We start from the raw sequence: 22,939 nt of genomic DNA on the forward strand, positions 1-22,939 counted from the left end.
AAGTTTTAAGATTGACAGTGGTGAAGGATGCTGGCAGGGAAGTGGGTGAAATCCAGCGGGAAAAGGGAAATGCGGTGCAAAATCCTCTGCAGATGGAGATCTTGTGTGCTTTAGAAAGCAACATGAAGCCCGGACAATATGAAGCAATGGCAATTTATTTATTCATTTATTTAAATATTTCTTGGCTGCCTTTAAGGCAAGCCCTCTGCCAGAGCAGCATACCATAAAAGCCATCATAAAAACAGTGCCATTTTAAACATGATAAAATACAAGCAGAACAGGAAAACATCACCCACAACAGCAAACGTATTAGGTGGAGGCCTGAGTAAAATAGCCTTTTTTCAGGATTTCCCTAAAAGTCTGCAGTCATGCGGGCTTTACAGACTTCCTGTGGCAACTTATTCAGGATGCAGGGGCAGTGTGGAAAGGCCCTCTATTAAGTGGATGCCCACAGTGAGAAATGAAATGTTACTGTTACTAAGTGTAAATGTTAAGGTGAAAACCAAAGAAAGGGTGAAATACAGGGCTAGGACGAATCACTGAAGTCTCTTAAGGCCAAAAGGCCTGAGAATAGAATTGTGTAAATAGTTGTACTAAGAGTAATAGTGTTTCTTACATCAAAGTCCTGAAAATTGCCAGAGAGTGTAAATTGGGGGACAGTGTAAAACTGTCACCTTCCATGGAAGAGAGCAGGAAATTGATTACCTTTTTACAACTGACCGTAATGAGCCTGGAGGAAGGCCTGTTCTTCCTATCTCATCCTTCCACAAGATTTAAGAAGCAAGTAAGAATCTGCAAGGCCACTCTGACCTGTTGAACTTTTAAAAGATACTGTGCATGCTTAATAGGCGCATGAATAGTAACTGACACACCTCTCATAGGTAATGGGCTCATTAGCATGAACATGGGATGTATGTGCAGGAGGGGGAGCATATCAAGGGGTAGTATGATGTAGGTGGATGGAGAAGATTGTACCTTCTGAGTAGGCCAGCCAATGGGAGAAAAGAAGAAGGGTCTGTGAGTCGGGAAAAGAGAATAAAAAGCAGTGTTTCATGTGTAAGCAGCATGCTACCTGTGTGGTGGGCACCCGCTCTTGCAAGAACGAATTAAACTACTGCTTGGTACCTTGCTTCCATATCGTCACTACTGGGATTTACTCCTGATACCACCTAACTGCTCTCACAGGTGGGCAAATGGGAACCCTAATTTTGCCTTCCCCAACCTAGTGCCTTTAAGATCGAGCAGATTTCAACTCCCATCAGACCCACCCAGCATGGCAACTGGAATTCTGAGAGTTGTAGTCCAAAAGATGTGAAGGGCACAATGTTGTAAAAGACTGGTCTAACATACTATTTTGATTAGGGTTATCCTGGATAATTTTCAAATTGTTACCAAGATTAGCAACCACAGTTTCCCTCTTCTGCAAAACATTAGCCTTGGGTGATCCCATGCCAGCATCAGTTAGACATTTGGCAAACACTTGTGTGCAAATATGGAGGGTTCATCAATTGCACAGCGGTGAAGGAATGTATGTTGCCGAATAGACAGCGGGAATCCACAGCCAGTTATGGCTCCCTCTCGTGTGCTTTACACATTGCATTTTCAGATGTGCACTTCAAAACATCTTAGGGGTGTACAATGTGTGACAGTAGCTAAACACATGTGTTTGCATTCATGCATCAGACCCATTGGTGCATAAAGCAGAAAAAGGCAGGAAATTACATGCGGGTAAGAGAAGCTGAACCCTCCCACATTTTGCTTCTTTTTCTGCTTCTTGGACACTTCTCTATTCATCAGTCTCACTTCCTGGATCATGGGTGGGCTGCAGAAAAGTTGCCTGGAGCAATAGAGTGGGGGAAGAGAGGGAGGGGTCCAGCTGTTCTCATCTCTGATGCCCCTTTGGATGGAAAGTGTGGCCTTCTCATCTCCTGCTTTCAACAGATACACAATTAAAAATGTATCTGTTACCTTTGTGCCTGGGCTGACTCTCAGGTGAAGCATAATGTGTAAACTGATATGAATGCCTGCATATGCATGCGGGGCGGGGGGGGGGGGTCAGATGCTGAAAATGCATAATGCATGGCAAGCTTGTGGGAGTGACCCAGAGTCTGCTTCCTTGCTTGGGTGTTCTGCAGCTGCAACGCCAGAAGAGGGAGCATGTGAGTTGCTGTATGTTTTTATAAATTCTGTAGATCAAAGCTTAATAGAAAGGCCTTGTAGGTCACCCTGAATCCACTAAAGCCTATTGCATCAAATAGGCCAACAGTGACAAAATCAAGTCTCTGTGTTTCTCTGCTGTGTTTGATGATTATCCTAGAATTCTGGTAACTGAAGCAAATGAAGAATGCACGCTTTAGTATTATGCATTATTGGTAGTCTCCCTTTCAACAGGCTTGCTCACAATGGCCAATGAAATTACAGCTGCGCAAACAGTACTGAGGGACACTTTTCACTTTAAAAGCAGGGCCAAGTTTTGGCTCCCTCCCATCTGCCTTTATTTTAAAATGAAAATCCCTTGTTTTCTTTGCATCTCTGTTCCCTGCTTGAATGATGTCATTAACATGCATTTTATTTGTTTGTTATATTTATATCTCACCTTTTTTTCCTTTCGAGGAACTCAAGGCAGCATATATAATTCTCTTCTTCCTCTCGGTCTTATCCAAACAACAGCCTGGTGTCAGGAAAAAAAAAAAAACTTGGTTCTCATCAGAATTGTCACCTTTAGCTCTGCATTTCACAAAAGTTCCTGCAGATCTGATCTCGCTTGCCCCAGAAATCATGAGTCCATGGAGCTGAACAAGTTGTTCATTTCCCCTTGGGTATCAATGATATCTGTGTAAATAGGAATAATACATTTCTCACTGAGCTTTTCTACAAGAGACATTTCTTCCACATTCCTCATTCCCTACTCACAGGATATTTTGATGACATACAAGCTTTTGATTGTAAACAGCCTTTCAGCAGGTTCTTTTGAGGGGCCGGAGGCAGGGGGAATGAAGTATTATTTCTGAAAGCAAAAGAAAATGCTGTTTTCAGTTTCAATTATGTATTTGCAGTATTCTGAAATATCACAGTGCCTGATAAGGTTATGTAATGGACAAGCAGGTAAGGAAATCTTCCTTGTGTGTTTATTTAATTAATTCTTTATTGCCTGATAGCCAAAGCTCTAAGTATGGCAGTTCCTGAACAGGAAAGAATAAAAACCATACAGTGTTTCAATAAAACAATTTAAAAGCAGCTTATCAAGTTAAAACAATTTGACAGTATTTAGTGCACCACACATAAGTACCCTATCAGCCATTAGATAACTTTAGATGACTTAGCACAGAGGGATGTCTTAACCTGGTGCTGAAATGATGACAGAGATAACTGGCCCTTAGGAAATTATCTTATGCTTTCATTGATATCTGGAAAAGGCACCTCATAAATGCATTTTGGTAACATGCAATTATGAAAATTCAGTTACAGTGCAATCCTGGCCACATCTTCTCAGATGTAGGTTCATCAAATCCGTTGGGACTTGTGTGTATCATAGCAGCTATTGTAACTCAGTGAATCAATGAAGTGGCTTTGAGAATACGGTAGTGGACAGCATATGAATGAAAGTATAAATAAATAAATACTGAAAGGTGGTAAATTTACAATCCTATGCATGTCAAAACAGAAAAAAACACCTTCATTTTGCAGCATTCTTCAAGACAGCCATGCTTCTTGGAGAATGCTGAGAATTCTAGGCCCTTTTTTTTGGTCTGAACATGTTTACCATTGGGCCTTAATCGATCTACTTAAAAAAAAACCTTTAAGTACTTGACAACCTTAATATATAATACGACTGTGTGTCTAGGCAGTAGATCGCGCTCAGCCTGCACCAAAAGGCCTCATTCTATGCCCTGTTGAAGGATCTGAGCCAACACGCAGGAAGGTTGCCTTTTGGATGGATTGTGCAAGCATTACCAAAGCTGCTTTGGACTGGCACAGTGCCTGTCCCTCTGGAATAGTTTCCTGACAAGCTGCCTAATCCCACCGCATGTTTTCCAGGCTGTTCTCCATTGCCATATATTGGATTGCACTCAAGGGTAGGAATTAAATGAAAAACAAACATCTGAGACTCAACACAAATATTTAAAAGGCAAGCATGCAATCAAGATCGCTCCAGAGTCAACATGCCTCAAGCAACAAACGCTTATTTAAAGCAGCCTAGAAATGAATACTGAAGGCGAGAGGGACTCTGAGTCTGAAAATAATATTCCACTCTGATTTTTTTTCTCCATGCATAGACATCTAAGTCCTATCCTCCTCACCTCCCTGCTCTCCCATCTAAGTAATTTCCTGCAGTTAGTCAACAAAAGTGAATCACATTTTTTGGAGTGAAAAGAGTATAGGGAAAATTGCAAGAAATCTGGTCCTGCAGTCATCTTCTGTTTAACCACAAGTAACTGTATTTAATTATGGCCCAGATTGTGTATGTTTCCTGGCTATGATAACAAATGTGTACTTTTAAGTCAAGCCAAAATGTAATTAAGTAGGGGGCAGGGAATCATTCGTGTTTTAACCAACACATCCTAATTCAGATTTGCCCTGACATAATTCCTCATGTGATCACATCAGTGAAAAGAGAATACTCAACAGACTGGATGATGGAACCTGCTCATATTGATTTCTTTAAATGAGTAGGTCATGAATCGGCACAAAGGGCAAACTGACCAAAACAACAGGATAATGTTGTTCCCCTGTGCCTGGTTGATACCTTTACTTGGGATAACAGGAATGAAGCAAGTATTATTCACTGTAGATTTAATCAAATGAGCTCCTTCTGGGATTATTTTCTGCTAAGCGATCAATTATTAATATTGGCAAAGTCAAAGTCAACTTCCATGGAGTACCATTTTTCCTCAATTGCCTTCCCTGAGGCACTCATGAAATTTGGATGCCCACTTTTTGTCATCTGAGCTCCAAAACAGGATACTTTTTAAGCACACCCACATGGTTAGGGGACTGCAGGTGGCGCAGTGGTTTAAACCGCTGTGCTGCTGGGCTGGTTGATCGAAAGGTCGCCGGTTCAAATCTGCACAACAGGGTGAGTTCCCGTTGCTCTGTCCCAGCTCCTGCCAACCTTGCAGTTCGAAAGCATGCAAATGCAAGTAGATAAAATGGTACCACTTCGGTGGGCAGGTAACAAAATTCCATGTACTTCGGTGTTTAGTCATGCCGGCCACATGACCATGGAGACTGTCTGTGGACAAATGCTGGCTCCCTCGGCTAGGAAATGGAGATGAGCACTGCCCCCTAGAGTCAGGCATGACTGGACTTAATGTCAAGGGGAAACCTTTACCTTTACCCACATGAGCCTTTCTTGAAATACTGCAATGCTCTTTAAACATCGGCAATTTAACTTTTTATTGATTAATTACACTGATCAATCAATAAAACCTTGGACTGCTATTAAGTAAGTGTATTTCATATTTTCAAACAGGCTCATGGAGCTGAATGTGATATGCTTTTATGGGGACAGGTGATGAAGCTGTGCTCTGGTAATGAGCAGTGCACTAATACCTGTCATGTTTTCCTTCTCCTTCACCAACCTGCTCTCACAGACTTTAGAGAGCTGTTTCCAAGAGCAAACACGACTCCGGGCACAAGTGAGACTTCTGGAACACAGTGTGAAGCAGAAACAGGAAAAAATTGTGCGACTCTTAATGGAGAAGGATGAGCAGAGCAGAGCTAGGGGAGGTGAACATAGTGTTGTTGATCTGGGAGAAGAAAGAGAATATAAAGGTTAGTACAAACCTAATTTCTTTGGTACAAATTTATTAGTAAATTTCTTTACTAATAAACTTGGTTCAGTCATCATGCAAGCCAGGATGTGTATCTATCATCATTTAGAATCCAAAACATGGGTGGAGCTTCCAAATACTCATCAGGCAAACCCTGGTTGCCTGCTTTCATTTTCCATCCTCTCTCATTTCATCAGTACAGCAGCCTTGTAAAGCAAAGCAGTGACCATAACTCTTGGAATGCAGACATCATACCAAACTAGGAATGTGCAACACTGAAGAACTCATTCTGTTTGAGCTCAACATACTTTCAACACATTTCCAACATGATGGCCAAAGTAGGCAGCACTGGGGGATGTTTTTGGCTTCCATGACATGGTCAAAATATCCGCACAAAGTTGGAATTAAGGACTATGTATCTTGTGTAATTTGCACTTCGGCAAGCAGCAGTTACTTTAACCTCTCCCTGCTGTATTTCAGACAATAATTAATGAATCCCCATTGTCCTTTAATCATTATGATAAATAAAAAGTAACCACAATAAATGTTTGTCAATGTTCCAAAGTATCATTATTTTATCTTGCATGTATCTAAAAGCAACCTCTCTCTGGTGCCATTAAGACAGGAAAATGAACCTTGTACAGCATTTTTATTCTACACAATGAAGAACTTATGGGCAGGGGTAGACAAACTGGTGCTTCCCAGAAGTTTTAGACCTTCAACTTCCTTAACTTCAAGACCATTGGCCATGCTGGCTGGGACTTATAGGAGTTGTAATTCAAAGCATCTGGAGTGTTGGCTTGTCTACTCCTGGCTTATGGCACAATTCAATATCTTCCTTCCTTGATGTGCATAAGCCTTTACACACAGATGTTTCCAGGTTTCCATGCATCCAGAGCAGAGGGCAAAGTGGAAGGTAGCAATCTTCATTCCCTGCATTTCATCTAGACAGCCAGCCAGTTGTGCAGAGTGGGTTAGGGAAGGAGGCAGGGGTGCTGTCTGAATGCAGCATAAACTATTTGCCCCACCTTTTCCTCTCGCATCCTCCTTAGCCCTCTGCTTTAGCCCCTCTGGGGCAAATTTCCAACTTCAGAGAGGCTATGTCTCTCTACACCAGCCGAGAGTGGCCAGGTGAGGCTCTGCTTTTGGAGTTCCACCTCAAGGTCACAGGATTTTGGAGCTTGGACTCCAAATAATCCTATGTCTCTCCCCCAGATATAGGAACCCATAGGATTATGCCAGAAAGAGTCAGAAAATTCAGTCTATTATTTCCAAAGGAAACTTTCCATTAAGAAACACTGATCACATCTCAGCTTACCATCCTGAGAACACTTTCCAGGGAGTAATTTTATTTAATTCTTGAGTCAACATGTTTACAATTGTGCTGTCCATCCACGTGGTCTGACTGGGGCTTACCTACTCAAAGTAAATTCTGGGTTACACTGAGACCCTGATTTTAACTTTGCAACTTCTTCCAGGCAGCCATGTAATATGCATTCAAGAATGGAAACTACATGTAGTGGAAGCCAGATAAAGTATTACAACTAAGGAGCTACTGGGCAAATAAAAGAAATGTATATTGTCTACCCCAGCTTTTCCTAACATGGTGCTCTCCAGATGCTTTGAATGATTCTTGAAATGCTCCCAGAATTTCTTTTGGCCATGCTGGGTGAGCCTCTTGGGTCCCAAAAATTTGCAGGCCACAAAGTTGGGAAAGTCTGGACTACCCTACCTATGGAACCAGAAACATATAACAATATGACTGTATATTTTTTAAATGCAACACAATCGTTGTGTATACAGGAGTCTCTGCTCACTTCCAGATAATTATGGAACAGTTGAAATGTGATGTTTATTATCATATATAAACTGTGACTATAAACTGTGAATATAGACTCTGGCTTAGCAGTCTCTCCCATTTTTAAGAACATAAGAGAATAAAAATCATTCTGTTCTTGCACTCTGTTTCCAGCTGTGCCCAGAAAAAGAAAGTGAGAGAGAAATAAAATTGCAAAGGTGCATAAAAAAATGGCTCAACACATTTGGCAGTATGTTTCTTCTTCAGTGGCACTACCAATAATAAAAATGAACAGAAAGAAGTAAAGAAATGAAAGCCAATTCCAAGAAAAAAATGATGAATGAATTCAGCAGATAAATGATCAAAGGTTTACAAAACAAGGGATTTGAGAGCCAGTGTGGTGTAGCGGTTAAGAGCATGGGACTGGGACTCAGACAACCTGGGTTCTAGTCCCTGCTCAGCCATGGAGCCAACCGGGTGACTTTGGGCCAGTCACAGACTCTCAACCCAACCTACCTCACAGGGTTGTTGTTGTGGGGATAAGATGGAGGAGGAGAATGATGTAAGCTGCCTTGAGCCCTTTGAGGAAAAAGGCAGGATATAATTTGAAAAATAAATAAATAAATAAATTTGAAACTGGATGTCCATGGGACAATTACAAGCCAGGGTATTTCTTCACGATCAGTTTCCTGATTTCCTGTTGCTCACCCACAGCATATTATAATTAGAGAAATGCAGTCCAAATGTGGAGATGCTATCAAGCTATAAGGTCTAAATCGCTAGAGGCGAAGGATATACCATTATTCCACACTGAGAAATAGATCACTTGGTAAAAGCCATTGTCAAGCTGCAGCAGAGGAAAAAATGGGAAGCAGGGCCACTCCATGAATTGCCCTGAGAAACCAGCCCTTTTTGATTCTTCCTCTGCTTTAACTGGTTGTTATATGAAATTTGTAATGGAAGTGGCTCCCATAGATTGCTTTTTGTCCTCCTCCCTCCTAGTTCCTTCTTCTTTTCTGCTGGTTCTTCCAGGCTTTTATTTGGTAAGCCTGAGGGCAAAGACTGTTTTATTGTTGATTGTTCCCTGCCTCTGGAAAACTTGTTGAGGTAAAGAGAGATAAAATAGATCATTAGTTTTTTAGATACAGGTCCAAAAAAAGAAAGTTGACTGGGCTCTGTATTTAATTATGTGAATAATAGGTCTGACTTGGGATACTGCAATTTTTAAAGGATTAAATTATAAATATGTTTTTAATAAATTTATTCAAATAAAAACTGAGTCAGTGAAAACAGTGGGAAAGAATTTGTGGGTTACATATATAATTAGGACTTAGTTAAGTCCAATTTCCTACTGTTTTCAGTTTATTTAACCAGAAAAAAATTATTACATGCTTTGAGTTCTTCCAGAAGTTGACAAGGAAACAGTTTAGCTAAGATGTATCATGGAATAAGAGCATTCAAAAGAGCACTGGAAGTTTAGCTTTATAAGCAATTATCTTTGAATAAATAAGGCTATCATCCTGTACTCATTTATCTTGGAGAAATCCCATGGAACTCAATGGGGCTTACTTTTGGTTAGACATATAAATGATAATATGGTAAGAATCTAATGCAGCTGTTAGATTTGCTCAAAAAACAACTTTATGGCTAGGGTTGTTGAGCGACTCCTTCTACAGCAACATGTAGGTAAAGATTTTGATGGAGAGGTAGTGCAGACTGGGCAATGAAGGAGACAAAACTATTGCCCGTTCTGGCCTGGTCCAGCTGCCATTGGCCTTCCTAGCCATCTTTCAGGACCTGAGGCCTGACAAGTCTCTTCCAAGGAGAAAAGGGAGCAGGGAGTACTAGCAGCCCCCAGGCATAAGCACAGCATAGGGAATAAGGATGGGGAATGAATGGTACTCCAGATGTTGTTGGACCACAGCTCCCTCATTCTTTTCCATGGTCTATGCTGGGTTAGACTGGAAGAAGTTGCTATCCATGAACATCTAGAGGAGCAGATGGTCTCCAATTGCTTGCCCCAGTTTCTGGTGGCTTATGTTTATCAAAGAACACATTCTAGCTGATTTTACCAAATAATTGCAGAACACCCTCTAACTATCAAGAAAGACCACCTGGCCAAAATATGACCTTTGCTGTTTTCCTCAATTTCTTCCAACATTAGTTCTCCTTCTGCTTTTTCTGGAAGAGGCACATCAAACTGTAAATGCTTTCACACCCTTCCCATCTCTAGTTTTATAGGCAATCATAAATGATTAGTGAAACTTGCTCATGCATGCATGTCTCCCAGGCTGTACGGAAGAGTAGATGCTACCTGGATTTTTCAGTGCTGATGGGGGAAAAAAACCCCATTATCTTAACTATGGCTGTAGAATTCATAAGCACCATGATAACTGCCAGACTTGGATCAATATACTTTATAATTGATGTACCTTACAATGAAAGCCGCATGGAATTAGAGAGGGACACCATTTTATTAGGGTACATTCTTGCCCAGACTATTGACATGCAAACAGTTTGCTATCTGTAGGACTAAATGATGATGATTATCAATTATGTCTCTTTTTCATGACCAAGTGAAATGCAAACTCAGTAAACATCAAGAAACATGGGTGGGGGACATGTGGTCTTCAAGACATTGCTGGACTACAACTCCCATCATCCCTCATCATTGATTATGTGGCTGATGGCTGATGTAAGTTCTACTCCACCAACAGCGGGAAGGCATATCTGAGACTGCAGACTGTGGGAAAGGACAAGACATTGTGATACACTCGGCAGCAATGGAGGCTGGTGGCTCTGACGGTAGAAGGTTTTAGCATGAATTTTAAAGGAGCTGTACATGACGTTCAACCAGTCTAGGTTGAGCACCATGAATTGCTACTTAAAAGCACAGTCTGGCATGGTTACAGCAGTCTGCTGACATTGGAACTGCAGCCTCTGATGCTTAATGGGTTACAGTATATGGCCAGTGAACTGCATTTGGCTCACTGGATCAGAAATTAAAGGCATAATGAGAACAAGATAAAATTTAGTATGTGGAATAACTGATCTCTTGGGATGCTTCAGATTGTGCTGAGATCTATAATGCTGGACACAGACAGAGCGGATTCTACAAGATGAAACCTCTAGGAAGCTCCAGTGCCTTCTTGGCCTACTGTGACCATTCAGAAGGAGGAGGATGGACAGTCTTTCAGAGACGTTCTGATGGAAGTCAAAATTTTGATAGGTAAGATTTGGACCTGGAGTGAGAAAGAAGGTGTGGACACTTGGAGGATGGCGAACCTTCTTTTTTATCTAGTAATCATTCCTAACCATGAGAGAGGAAACACAACTTGTGTTGTGCTTCTCTTGAAAAACCTGCTTGGAGCCTACAATTTCCGTGGTTTTGCTCCAAGCACTCTCTACTTCCTTCTGGACCTCCTACAGATGAATGCATACGTGGATGGGGAAGGGCCACAGAGCTCATGCTTTGCATGCAGAAGGTCCCATGCTAAATTTCCAGTTTCTCCAGGAAGGGCTAGGAAAGAACCCTGCCTAAAACTCCAGACAGTCACTGCCAGTTGGGGTCAACAATAGTGAGCTAAATGGAAAAGCCAATATAAGGCCGCTCATCAGGCATCTAAAATCTTCTCCAAATGCATCAAAAATTGGCTGCAGTAATTGGTCTTCCTGTTTTTTCCTGCATTGACAATGGAGTCCAGGCTCCTCCTAAGTGTTCTTACATACTTCAGAGTGTTTGGTGTCTGAGGTAAACCCAGCTTTAATTCCTGGTGACTAGGGCAAAGCTGGTGAGAGCCTGAGAAGAGCTTCCTTTTTGGCATGAAAGATTGGAGTCTGATTCCTGACTAGGGATAGATGGGAAATGCATTTGGTTGATCTTTTAGTGCAAGCCTACCAAATTTGCATAGGTCGAACCTGACCTGAAATACAGATGAGGCACAATTCTATGCACTTTTAGACAGAAAAGCTCCTACAGCTCCTAGTTTTTGAATTCAAATGGGAATTTAGAATGTCTAAATGTCCTATGTCTAAATAGGCATAGGATTGCGCATTTAAACATCATATTCATGCATTCTCAATGTTTCCAATGCAGGTTGCAAAAACAAAATCTATGCAGTAAAAGCTTACATCTGAAATAGTGTCTAGAAAAAGTGTGTGTGTTGGAAGAATGCACAGAAAAGCTTTTTATTCAGTGGAAAAAATCACTTGCAAACAAAAAATACAAATGAAAAGGGGCACACACAAATGCACACAAATGTGTGTATTTCAGAATTGTTCATGAAAATATGTACACAATTTTATGTGGACTTTAAAAAATACAGTCAGATGTAGAAAAGGGTCAGAATGAATTTTAGAGGGCCTGGGTGAAATGGAACCTGACAGACTCACCCACCCCTATTCCTGAGTAGGGATGGTTGAGGAATTCAGTGTGACTTCTGATGTGAGAAGACCTGATCTGCCCCTCCTGGACACGAGATACCCTACAGGGCTCCCCTCTTCGTGCCCACCAAACTCTTGCCTTCCAACACCATATTTATTTGCATTTGGAGCATAGACTTTATTTCTTACTTGTTCTTAAGTTACTGGGCATGTTACTTTGTTTGTTTTACCAGTTTGCCTTCTGGGAATTCAGTATATTCTGATTGGCCATGCCCACCATGACAGCCATTTTATGATGCTCCTTCCCATAGCAGACATTTTATAGGACTGCCCATGACATTCTTTCAAAATTGCAAAGGTACTCAATGACTCACAAAAGTTGGGGATCCTTGTGACTAATGTGCAGATCTGAATATTGGTATTCTTGAGTTTTTGTACTTCCCCAAATTTTGCAAAGCAGTTCCCAGTTCAACAACAACAAAAAAGTATCAAAATGTACTTTTAAAGAAGGGATTTGGAAATAAAATGCATTCAGAAATGCCTATTCTGAGGCAAAACACATTTAAAAATGTGGTTTTTGTGAAACTATATATAAAATATGTATTTTTCTTTAAAAAAAGAATTTCAGATTAATACAGGAACGTGGTTATGAATTTATGAGTGAATGTGGAGGAAGGTAACATGAACTGGAAAAGACTGATCCATACCTCCCTTTTCCAAATATCCAAAGGGGAGTAGGAGTAGGATTTCCATAACACTGGAACTGAGATCAGGAAAGGCTGGTGTTTCCAACACCAGCAGGGCTTTGTACCAGCTTTAGATGCTACTGCAAGCTTTTAAGGAATGGTCCATGATGCCAAACTTATCTTGGCACCATCTTTCAGCACCACAGAGAGCTCCTTTAAAGCTCAAACTATGATCTGGAGCATATATACAGCCCCACATTGGACTCATATCCTCCACTGACTGGGGCAGAAGATCACCTAATATGATCAAAGATACCAAAGGTGTTCCTTGTAGACAAATCTCCATATAACAGGTCTTTACAAAGCAGCACCAATCTTTTCTGTATCTTGTCAAATCATGCTAATCATGCTATTTACGAGGGAGTTGAAAATAACGGAGTTCACTGAAGCAAATATATGGAAGGACCCCCAATATTCTTATGCTAATGTTGTGCTGTCATTTTGAAAGCTATTTAGCCAGGAAGGGTGTTCTTCAGACCCTCTTTGAAAGAAACGTATTGGAGAATTGCATTTTATCTTTCAGGAACTGGACTGACTATGAACAAGGTTTTGGTGATTTTTCATCACCAGATGGTGAATACTGGCTTGGAAATAATAATCTTCACTATCTCACCTCTCAGGGTAAGATGTGTGCAAATATGAGGGGAAACAAAAACCAAATATGACAGGGATATGTGCTAATTTTACAATAAAAGAGGGGCAGCAGAATCTGACTTCTTCACAGTGATCATAGCTCAGTGACTGTTCCAAAGGGGGTGTGGGGGGGAGGAGAGAGAGATCTTTTCTTTCCATTCTTGTATGATACATTGAGAACCTTCAGATGAGGCTTTTCTTGTGCAATCACCTTGCTCCATTCTCAGAATTTTAAAAGAGGAGACTCTTGTCTTCAATTTGTAAGACTTATCTTCAACATTTTCCCACGGCCCTTTTCATCTTTGTTGTTAACATGATAGAAAAATAAGTAAAGAAGAAAAAGAAGGAAAAGCTGCTCAATGTCTTTTGATTGGTAGTCCTAGCAGCATTTGTCTCAAAGCATCCTACAAGCTTATTAAAAGTAATGGCTGCAATCCTAAACACAGCTGGAAGTGATCCTTATCAGTAGGGCAAGCTTTTAAGTAGATATGTATAGGATTGCACCGTACAGTTTGAGTTTAATGCCCAGATTCCTGAGAGCAGTGGATCTCACAAATGAGGCTTTTCTCATGCCATTGCCTTCCCTTTTCACAGAATTTTAGAGGGCATCCACTGTAAGTCATTTGTCCACTATTTCTTACCACAGAAAGTGCTAGGAGTCTTCCATCAGAAAACACCCCAAGAAAAGACCCATAGAATTGCACTGTAAATAAACCCTGATGTTTGAAAAAAAGTAGTTTTAAAAGTGAATCTCTTCTTTTAATGTATATGCTTATCTCATTTACATCTCTGAGAAATGAGTTTTACAGAGGTGAGAGTGTAACAAAAGGGATCCATGTGAAACCAATAGAAGTGAAGCCTCGATTTACAACTATTGGATATCTCCACATTTATTTAAGCAGACATGTGGTTTCAGAAGACCCAGCAATAGGTCATATATATCATTATAAGGTTCACCTTTTTCCTTCTTCACCCAGGTTACTGTTTGATAGTTCCTGCTTTCAGATTTTGAAATAGCTATTACAGATATGGAAGGTTAGGCTTTTATTATGCAGCTGGACTACTGCATTTTCAGGGTCCATCCTTCATCTCCTTCCCTTTGTAGTCCTCCTGAGTTGTCCCACTTCTAGCTTTAGCAGAAAATCAATTAAGGAAGAAATGAAATAGCAGCACAAAGCTTTCGTGTAGGTAATGCTAAGAGCCATCTGTCTGGAAGTACAGACAGGGTGCTAATCAGTAGCAGAAGGGACATCAGACTTTTGATACCTATGGCCAATAGTGGCTCTGGGAGGTGGGATGTCTTTCTCTTTTGTTGGACCATGTATGTACAAAGGTTTCCCAAACAGATAAGCTGATAAGCTTACTGATAAGATGCCACCAGTCTGGTTGAACCTCATGATACATCCTAGTTTGTCTAAAAGGGTTACATGTTTTTGAGCCCAGGATTCCTTCCTTCAACACAGTTCTAGAACAAAGAAAGAAAGAAGAAGGGCGGGAGGGAGGGAGGAAGGATACCTCGGGTTTTCTTTCCAAAGCTAAGAAACATAGAACTTAACCAAAACCTTGTAAAAATCCTAAGAATACCAATAGTTTTGCAGCCATGTGATCATTCACACCAGTTGGGTTCAGACAACATAGCAACATATACTCAAGACTTGTCATTGAACTGTGAATTGTTGTTGAAACATAGGCTGTTGTGTTGTTTGAACCAAGCCAAGGTAACACACGCTATGGTGAGCAACCCACCGTTCACAAACCAACAACAAACCATGGGTTCTCTTCTCTTCTCTTTGTGGTTAATAAGTCATGGCTTATTAGCACAGCTGGGTTTCAGACACAATATATGTATTTATTGGATGTAGATTTGAAAGCTGTCCAGAGATGCGCAACGTAATTGGACAGGATAAAAATACCCAAATAGATAAATAAATAACCCACATGTCAACAACAACCCATGGCTTAGTGATAATGCACATTCAGCCTATATTCTATGCTTGAGTGTGGGTTATTGTCTTATTGAAACCCAAACATAGGAAAGGATTTTGACTCTGAAGCAGGGTTGGGAACCTCTATCCTAGATGCAGCCCCTGAGAATCAGAATCTTGGGGTTTGTCACAAGAACCACTATTCAATTACACTACACAGGAATCTTTCAGTCCTTTTAATAAATTGCATAGAAGCTCCTTTTTCCTTTTTTCTGGATCATTTATTCTCAACACCGTTGTTATTTATTCAGGGAATTATACTTTAAAAATTAACCTGTTGGATTTTATGGGTGAACAGCGCTTTGCACAATATGAAAATTTCCAAGTTGCAGATGCCCAGGTAATAATTTTACTTCATTTCCTAGCACCTTGAAATTTTTAATGGTGATTAGCATTCCAAATATTACAGGAAAATGTGTTGCATCTATCACATCCATGTAGATCCATGTAAGAAGGATTGGATAGAATAGATGGATAAATAAAATAAAAAGTTTGAATGACAGAACATGATAAAGCAATGCTACAAGTTTGGAAGGTTTGATTTTAAAAGCTGGCCATACATTGGATCATTCAGAAAAGTAGGATTTCAGCTCAAGGTCTCAGCAGATGCTCATCTTCTGGTGCTAGGAAGACTCTGCTGGGATCCCATCTTAGAGAATGGCCTTCTTTTCACCTTAGCTTCTTTCTTCTCTCCACTCTCGGACACAATTATTGCATGTTTAATAAAATTATTGAAAATGTTTGTATTTGCAAATAACTTGAGTTGGACATTGCATGTCAGTTGCCTCTCCAAATGTGTTTCTGAAAAGCTGAGACTGTGTTTCACTTCTATGTTACTCTTTCTCCTTTTCTCACCACTTCACCAGAGCTCCTACATGATGAGTTGTGGACAGTACCATGGAACGGCTGGAGACTCCCTCACGGGAGGGTTTCACCCTGAAGTGAAATGGTGGGCAAACCACCAAGGCATGAAATTCAGTACAAAAGATAGAGATAATGACAACTATGAAAATAACTGTGCTGAGGAAGATAAAGCCGGTTGGTGGTTTAACAGGTCAGTTTTACTTCTAAATACATCCAAAGGGTGCCCTGTTAGCTCAATTCACTGCTAGCAGCAAGGAGAGGCTGGTAACTCCCAAGTCAGTGGGGCTCCTTATCCAGTGCAGCTTTATAGGAGCTGTCCGTGGTACTGAACTCAGTCTGCAAAACAGGCTCACCACCATGGAGCAACATGGGGCTAGCACAGGTTCACTCAATGCCAACACCGCAATGCTGTAGTAGAATCGCCTTCCCCTATTAAGTTGCAGTCCTATGCACACATCAAGTGGACTCAGAGAGCCTCACTTTTGAGGCAACTCGGAATTGTGCTGCAGCTTTGCACAGAGGAAGTTCCTACAGCTAAGAGGTGCATGAACTCCCTGTCCACCTGGTGCTACCAAACAATCCATTATGGGAGCAAGAGATCTTATGTGTCCCACTTCTCTTTCCTAGTCATTCCATGCTGATTTGTTTTCTACCAGACGGAGGGCAAAGGGAGAGCAGCTCAGGGGGTATGTTAGCAGGAAGTGCAGTGCAGGTGAAGACAAGGGCAAAATGCATAAGACTGACAGCACCTCCTCTTGTACCATCATTGCTATCAGTTGTTGACGACACTGTGATCGAGGAAATTGTATGATCCAAAGTAATCTTAGCAGGGCGAAAAGTAACTGGAATATACTATAAACCACAGAAGTGTGGGGGAAGAAAAAAAAACTTATTTGTATTGACCTTGAATTATTTTGTATCACCATGTGTTCAGTCAAGAGAAAGAGACAGACAGAGAGACAGAGACAGAGTCATGTGCCAGAATCTTTGGGACTCTTTGCTTTACATTGAACAGATTTCTTGACAAGCCTCTGGGTTCCCTTTATGAGCTATCCGAGCCAATCACTGAGCATGCATCTCATTTCTGCTTCCCATTCCCACCACCACCAAGGAGCAAAGCGGTGGTGAGGAGCGCTTTCTTTCAGCTTCGGCTGATCCATCAGCTGCGCCCCTACCTGGAGTACGACTGCCTGGCGACAGTGGCACACACGCTGGTGACTTCCCGTCTGGACTTCTGTAACGCGCTCTACGTGGGGCTACCCTTGAAGATGGTCCGGATACTTCAATTGGTTCAAAATAGAGCTGCCAGGCTCCTGACAGGGACTGGGCGTTATATTCACATGACTCCAGTCCTCCGTCAGCTTCACTGGCTTCCCATTGAAGTCCGGGCCCAATTCAAGGTGTTGGTGATTACCTATAAGCCCTAAATGGCTTGGGTCCTGGTTACCTGAAGGAGCGCTTACGTCCATATATGCCCGCCCGCCCCCTGAGATCTGTGGGAGAGGCCCTTCTTCGGGAACCCTCCGTGAAGGAAATTAGGAGGGTGAGTACTCAGAGGAGGGCTTTCTCTGCGGTGGCGCCTAAGTTATGGAATGCGCTCCCCAGAGAGGTCCGCCTGATGCCATCGTTATTTGTTTTTCGGTGCCAGGCAAAGATCTTTTTATTCAAATGTCATTTTAATTGTTAATAGTATTTATTCATTTTATTTTTTGGTGAGGGCAACTTAATTTATACTGTTAATTTATATTATTTTAAGGAAGTTTATTTATGTTTGTGAGCTGCCCCGAGGCTTTGGCAAATGGGGCAGCATAGAAGTTTCCTAAATAAATAAATAAGTAATAAAGTAGGCATGATGATAGTGGACCATGAGTCAGAATGCAGATCATGCCAATTCTCCGTAGAGCAAGGAGGAGCAATTCCAAGCATGGCATGGAAACTTTGCTTGTGCCCGCTTCAAGAAAACCCGTGGCTTCTACTCATGGGGAAAAGATCTGTTGTGACTTGGGTGCATCTAGATAAGATGAAGAGCTTGGCATTCCCCTCATACTCTCCCACATTGTGCTCTAAATTGCCCCACCCTTGGCTTTGTAGGAAATTGGCAGTGACCCAATTCTGACACCTAGGTCTGCCACCATCATGCCTCATTTGGCTGACAGCCAGATCCAGTATGACTTTTCAGGAGAATATAGGTTGGCACTCGGAATGACTTAATTCATGTTAATGGCATGTTTTTTCACCCCCTGCTCAGAGCAATTCAGCAATTTTCCACAACGTTACAGGGAGCTGCAGAGCACCAGACAGACCAAATGTTATGAGCAAGGAAAACAGACTTTCACATGCAAGCATGTAAAATAGATCCATACTTTAGTGATGGTATATGTGAGGGAACTTTAATAATAGCACACAGACAAAAGGAAGGAAGGAAGGAAATTAAAATGTCAGCCCTGAATTTAGCTGGTTGCAAAATACAAGGCAATAGAATTCTTTCTGAAGATTGTGAAGAAACTAATTGTCTTCTGGGTACTCACGAATTTATTTATTTATTTTATTTAAAACTTTTCTATACCATCCCATCACAGACATCTCGGGATGGTTTACAACAAATTAATACAATAAAATAAGAGTAACAGTTTCACAGCAGCCAGAGTTAAAATAAAACCACTAAATAAAACAGGTTAACAATTAAAATACTGGCAGAATAAAAAGGGTTTTGCCTGACACTGAAAGGAAAGAAGCGTTGGTGCCAGGTGAACCTCTCTGGGGAGCGTGTTCCACAATCAGGGCACAATGAACATCTTCAACTGAGTCACACTTTTTAAGAGTCACAAAATAATAATTATAAATGTATTATTCCAGGTCTTCATATTGCTTATTTTATCACGAGTTTCAAACCAAACATAGGTGTGGATCCAAACTTCCTTTCCATGAACTTGACAGTGTTCATGTTCATGGAAGGGCGCTTTCCTTCCTTAACTCTGAAGTTTCCTCTGACCCCTGCAGATCTGATCTTGAAGTCTGACGAAACTTTGGGAATTATGTGAGGCCTGCAGAGGGAGGGAAGAAGGGACAAATATAATACACTCATGTATTTTGGGTGAAAGGAAGAATAATTTAGGAACCAAACCATTTTGGAGCCGGAGTGATGTGGTTGTTAAGAGTGTGAGACTGGGACTCAGGAGATCTGGGTTTTAGTCCCCACTCAGCCATGGGTGACTTTGCGCCAGTCACAGAATCTAAGCCTAACCTAACTCACAGAGTTGTTGTGAGGATAAGATTAAGAGGAAGAGGTGAATGATGTACATAAGCCACTTTGAATTCCTTGAAAGGAACAAAGGTGGAGTACAAATAAAATAGATATATAAATGAAAAACTTAAATTACTTGCAGCAAAATCCTATATTCCAGATGTTTTGAATGACAGCTCTCAGCATTCCTGACCATTGGCTGTGCTGGCTGAAGCTGATGGGAGCTGAAGTCCAAAACACATGGAAAGCACCAGGCTAGGGAGGGCTGGTATATATATCTACTTAGAAGTTTTTCTACTGAGTTCAGTGCAAATCACTCCCATCCTCAGAATACACAGGACTGCAGCCTCGTCTGCATTTTATATTCTTCCATACGCATTCCGAGTAGACCATCACCCACTTGGTCTCGAGATCAAAAGCCATCTGTGAAGAAATTATGTATTATCTGTTAGGCTTTGCATGTCATGGAGTCAGCTGGACCCCCCCCCCCCCAATACTGTCTGTAGCAGAACTTGTGTGTCTCCTAAACACTGCAGAAACTGCTCTTATCACAAGGCAGGGAAGGACGCAGCCATATTCTGTATTGTGGGGAAACTTAAATGACTACCTAGCAGTGGAAATAGAACTAATGCAGATTTTGAACAGAAGCATATATTAAGTATGGGATTGGCTGTCTTAACCGGATTACTGTTCAGTTTGATTCACCCCGCAGAAATGCTTCATGGCCTCATGCCAAGTGGCTGCGGGAAGAACACTGAACCGCAGGAAAAAAAATATATATGAAAACTTATGTATTAGGCATCCCTCTGTCACGCTTTCTGTTGAAGCTGCAACACTCATTTGGCAAAACCAATTTGGCTATAATAGCCAGGAAATTAATCCAGTGGGCTGGCTGACTGTGGCCGTCAACAGCACACTGTGGCTGCTGCCAGTGATAGGCTTTTCTCCACGCGGCTGCTAATCTGCTCTCGCTACCTTTTGTTTCGTTGCAGAATTGAGTTCCAAACTCTCCATTGCGTTTCCGTTTTCCCATGATATAGCCACTAGCTGGCAGTGTGGTACAGCAGGATAGCTCAGATACACAAATGGGGAGACAACTTTTTCCTTTGTTTTTTAAATAATACCAGATTTTCCCTGTCCTTCCCCCTCTCCCCCAAAAAAGAAAACCCTTTCCAAAAGTTTTAGAATCGGACACAAAACAGGAGGGCCGTGGCGTGGCCTAAAGAAGTCATAAACAGCCGTGATCACACAGTAAATGCCTCCTACCATCAATGCCCGAGAGTTTCCCTTACTTAATAGGCTAGCACATAGGAAGGCATTGCTGCGGGCTGAGTTCAAAGTACTACAGTGTTGAACAACTGCAGGACCAAACATAAGGAAGGCCTGCTTGCCACCTGCCCCCCTCCCCCATATGCTAAAGGACAGCCAAGGGCATCTACCCCAAGGGAAGAGGTGGGTCAAAAGAAACACGTTCCCTTATTCTGAGCTTGGCACAGCTGTTTGTAGGATTAAGCTCATCAGTGATCTATCTGATGGACTCATTTCTGGTCCATGAGCACTTACGCAAGGCTTCCCCAAACCTGTGTCTTCCAGATGCCAACTCCCATCATCCCTATCCAGCATAGCCAATGGTCAGGAATGCTGGTGGTTGTGGTACAAAGCACATGGAGGACACCAGGAAGGGGAAGGCTGGCTTATGCCCCACTAAATCCGTTAACCCTTAAATTTAAGTTGCCACAGACTTCTGTTGTTTCTTTAGGAAGACGATGAGTATGGTGGGTGGGTAGCTTGTGTGGGAACAGGCAGAAGGATCTGCCAAGCTGGAGCTTTACAATCACGCCATGGCAATCTCTCTACAGTTAGAGAAATTAGAAATCTCTCATGCCCATTTCATGCAGCAGTACTGTTTAGCCTGTAAATATAACAGGCTTTGCATTCAACAAAGAGTTCTGGATCTCTTTAAGAACTGATAGGACTCGCTGTGCCTCAGTGGTGCATTCTGAAGAAGATGGCGCTCATCGCCACTTTTTCCTGCTGCTTTTTGAAGAGCCTTTGTCCTGAACAATGGAGCATTCAGTGCCTATGCAAGACCAATCTGGCAGCCACAGGCCGGGCAAAGCGGTGACAAGACTCCTGTTATCACATAAGCCCAATGAGAAGCAATGCAGTTCGCTGCACTGCTTTGCAAAGGGTTGTCCACCTGGATCAAAATTTGACAGTCTGCGAGAGAGATTTGTGTTATGTGTTGTGTTGTGTTATTTTATTTGGGCCTATAAAAATGCATACACCAGAATAACACTAAAGAGGGTCAAAAATGAATTCTGACTAACCTGTGTCCAAGCCAATCTATGGATGCTTCAGGAATGACAGCCCCTAGCTCTTCCAGTCAAAAGGCTTTGTATAAAAATTCCGTCTTTTGCTTCTTAACAGATTGTGTGTGTACATGTGTAACTGTGAAAACATAGGAGAAATATGAAAACATAGGAGGGTCACAGGTGGAAGCCAGCATTGCTTGGACTCTGTCTGACTGATGCAAGTGCAAGAAAGAGGCAGGGTGATTGCACAAGATAACTTCATCTAGAAACACCTTATTGTGGCAGTATCTATAACATACTGCCAGAGATACAGCAAATCCCCTGGTTGCACTGCCTGCCTGGGGTGCAGAAAGACAGGACTTACCAGCACCTGGCAGGCCACAGGGCTCAGGTCTTCATGTAGTTTGCTGCTATGTATGTGCACTTGGAAGTTAAGTCCCATGGCATTCAGTGAGGTTTCCTAACATGTACTTTTGCATCAGAAGATTACCTTGGCCAGCAACATGCTTTGACCAGCCCAGAGTTCAAGGTGGTGCAGAAGCTAATTGGTTCAATGGGACTTACTTCCAAGTTTGCGGTTCTAGGAATGGAGCCTCAGGCTACAGTCTTAGCTACTGATACATTTCAATTTGTTTATTACATTAGCCAAAGCTCTCTGAGCAGTGTGCACAAATTAAAACTTTAAAGATACATTATAAAATATTTTATAATACAAATAAATAAACATATTGCGTAGAGAGACATATTCATATAGCTGCTTGCAGGCGCTCCAACAAACATTGGCTGCATGCTCAGTATTTAGGCTACTACATCCCTACAGGAAGATTCTTCTCCTTCCTGGGTTTCTGTAGCCTCCAGGTGTCAGAGTCTCCTTACCAATGGCAGGAATGAACACTCAGACCCATAGGGAAGATTGATTCGCCTTGAACGCCAGTGTTTTTATTGGTGAGATCACCCAGAACCCCCTGCAGTTTACTTACAACGGCGTGCTACTGGGTAGTGGTCTTCACAGCTGACTACAAGCTTTTAAAACATATCTAGAGTGTTGTATAGGTTCTGAGTCACATGTACACTGTAGGGCAGATGATAATGAAATAAGGACACAGTCAAAAAGAATTTGAGAGATCTGCCGAGAAGACTTAATACAATACCATTGATTACAGGAGATTAACATAAGGATTACTGAGGCACAGGGAT

The 22,939-nt window shown here is 41.7% G+C and overlaps 1 protein-coding gene across 2 annotated transcripts in view; it reads left to right on the top strand.

The window, feature by feature from the left end:
• FGL1 (fibrinogen like 1) overlaps positions 1-22,939 on the top strand; it is a 35,092-nt gene that overhangs the window by 7,394 nt on the left and 4,759 nt on the right. For both annotated transcript variants that reach the window (XM_044455782.1, XM_044455781.1), the window contains 5 exons: positions 5,595-5,775; positions 10,642-10,801; positions 13,225-13,322; positions 15,571-15,659; positions 16,186-16,373. In XM_044455782.1, the coding sequence (XP_044311717.1) occupies positions 5,595-5,775; positions 10,642-10,801; positions 13,225-13,322; positions 15,571-15,659; positions 16,186-16,373 (716 nt within the window). The remainder of the gene's footprint in view (positions 1-5,594; positions 5,776-10,641; positions 10,802-13,224; positions 13,323-15,570; positions 15,660-16,185; positions 16,374-22,939) is intronic.

Source organism: Varanus komodoensis, unplaced genomic scaffold, assembly GCF_004798865.1.
Source record: "Varanus komodoensis strain SLA01 unplaced genomic scaffold, ASM479886v1 scaffold8, whole genome shotgun sequence".
Lineage (NCBI taxonomy): Eukaryota > Metazoa > Chordata > Lepidosauria > Squamata > Varanidae > Varanus > Varanus komodoensis.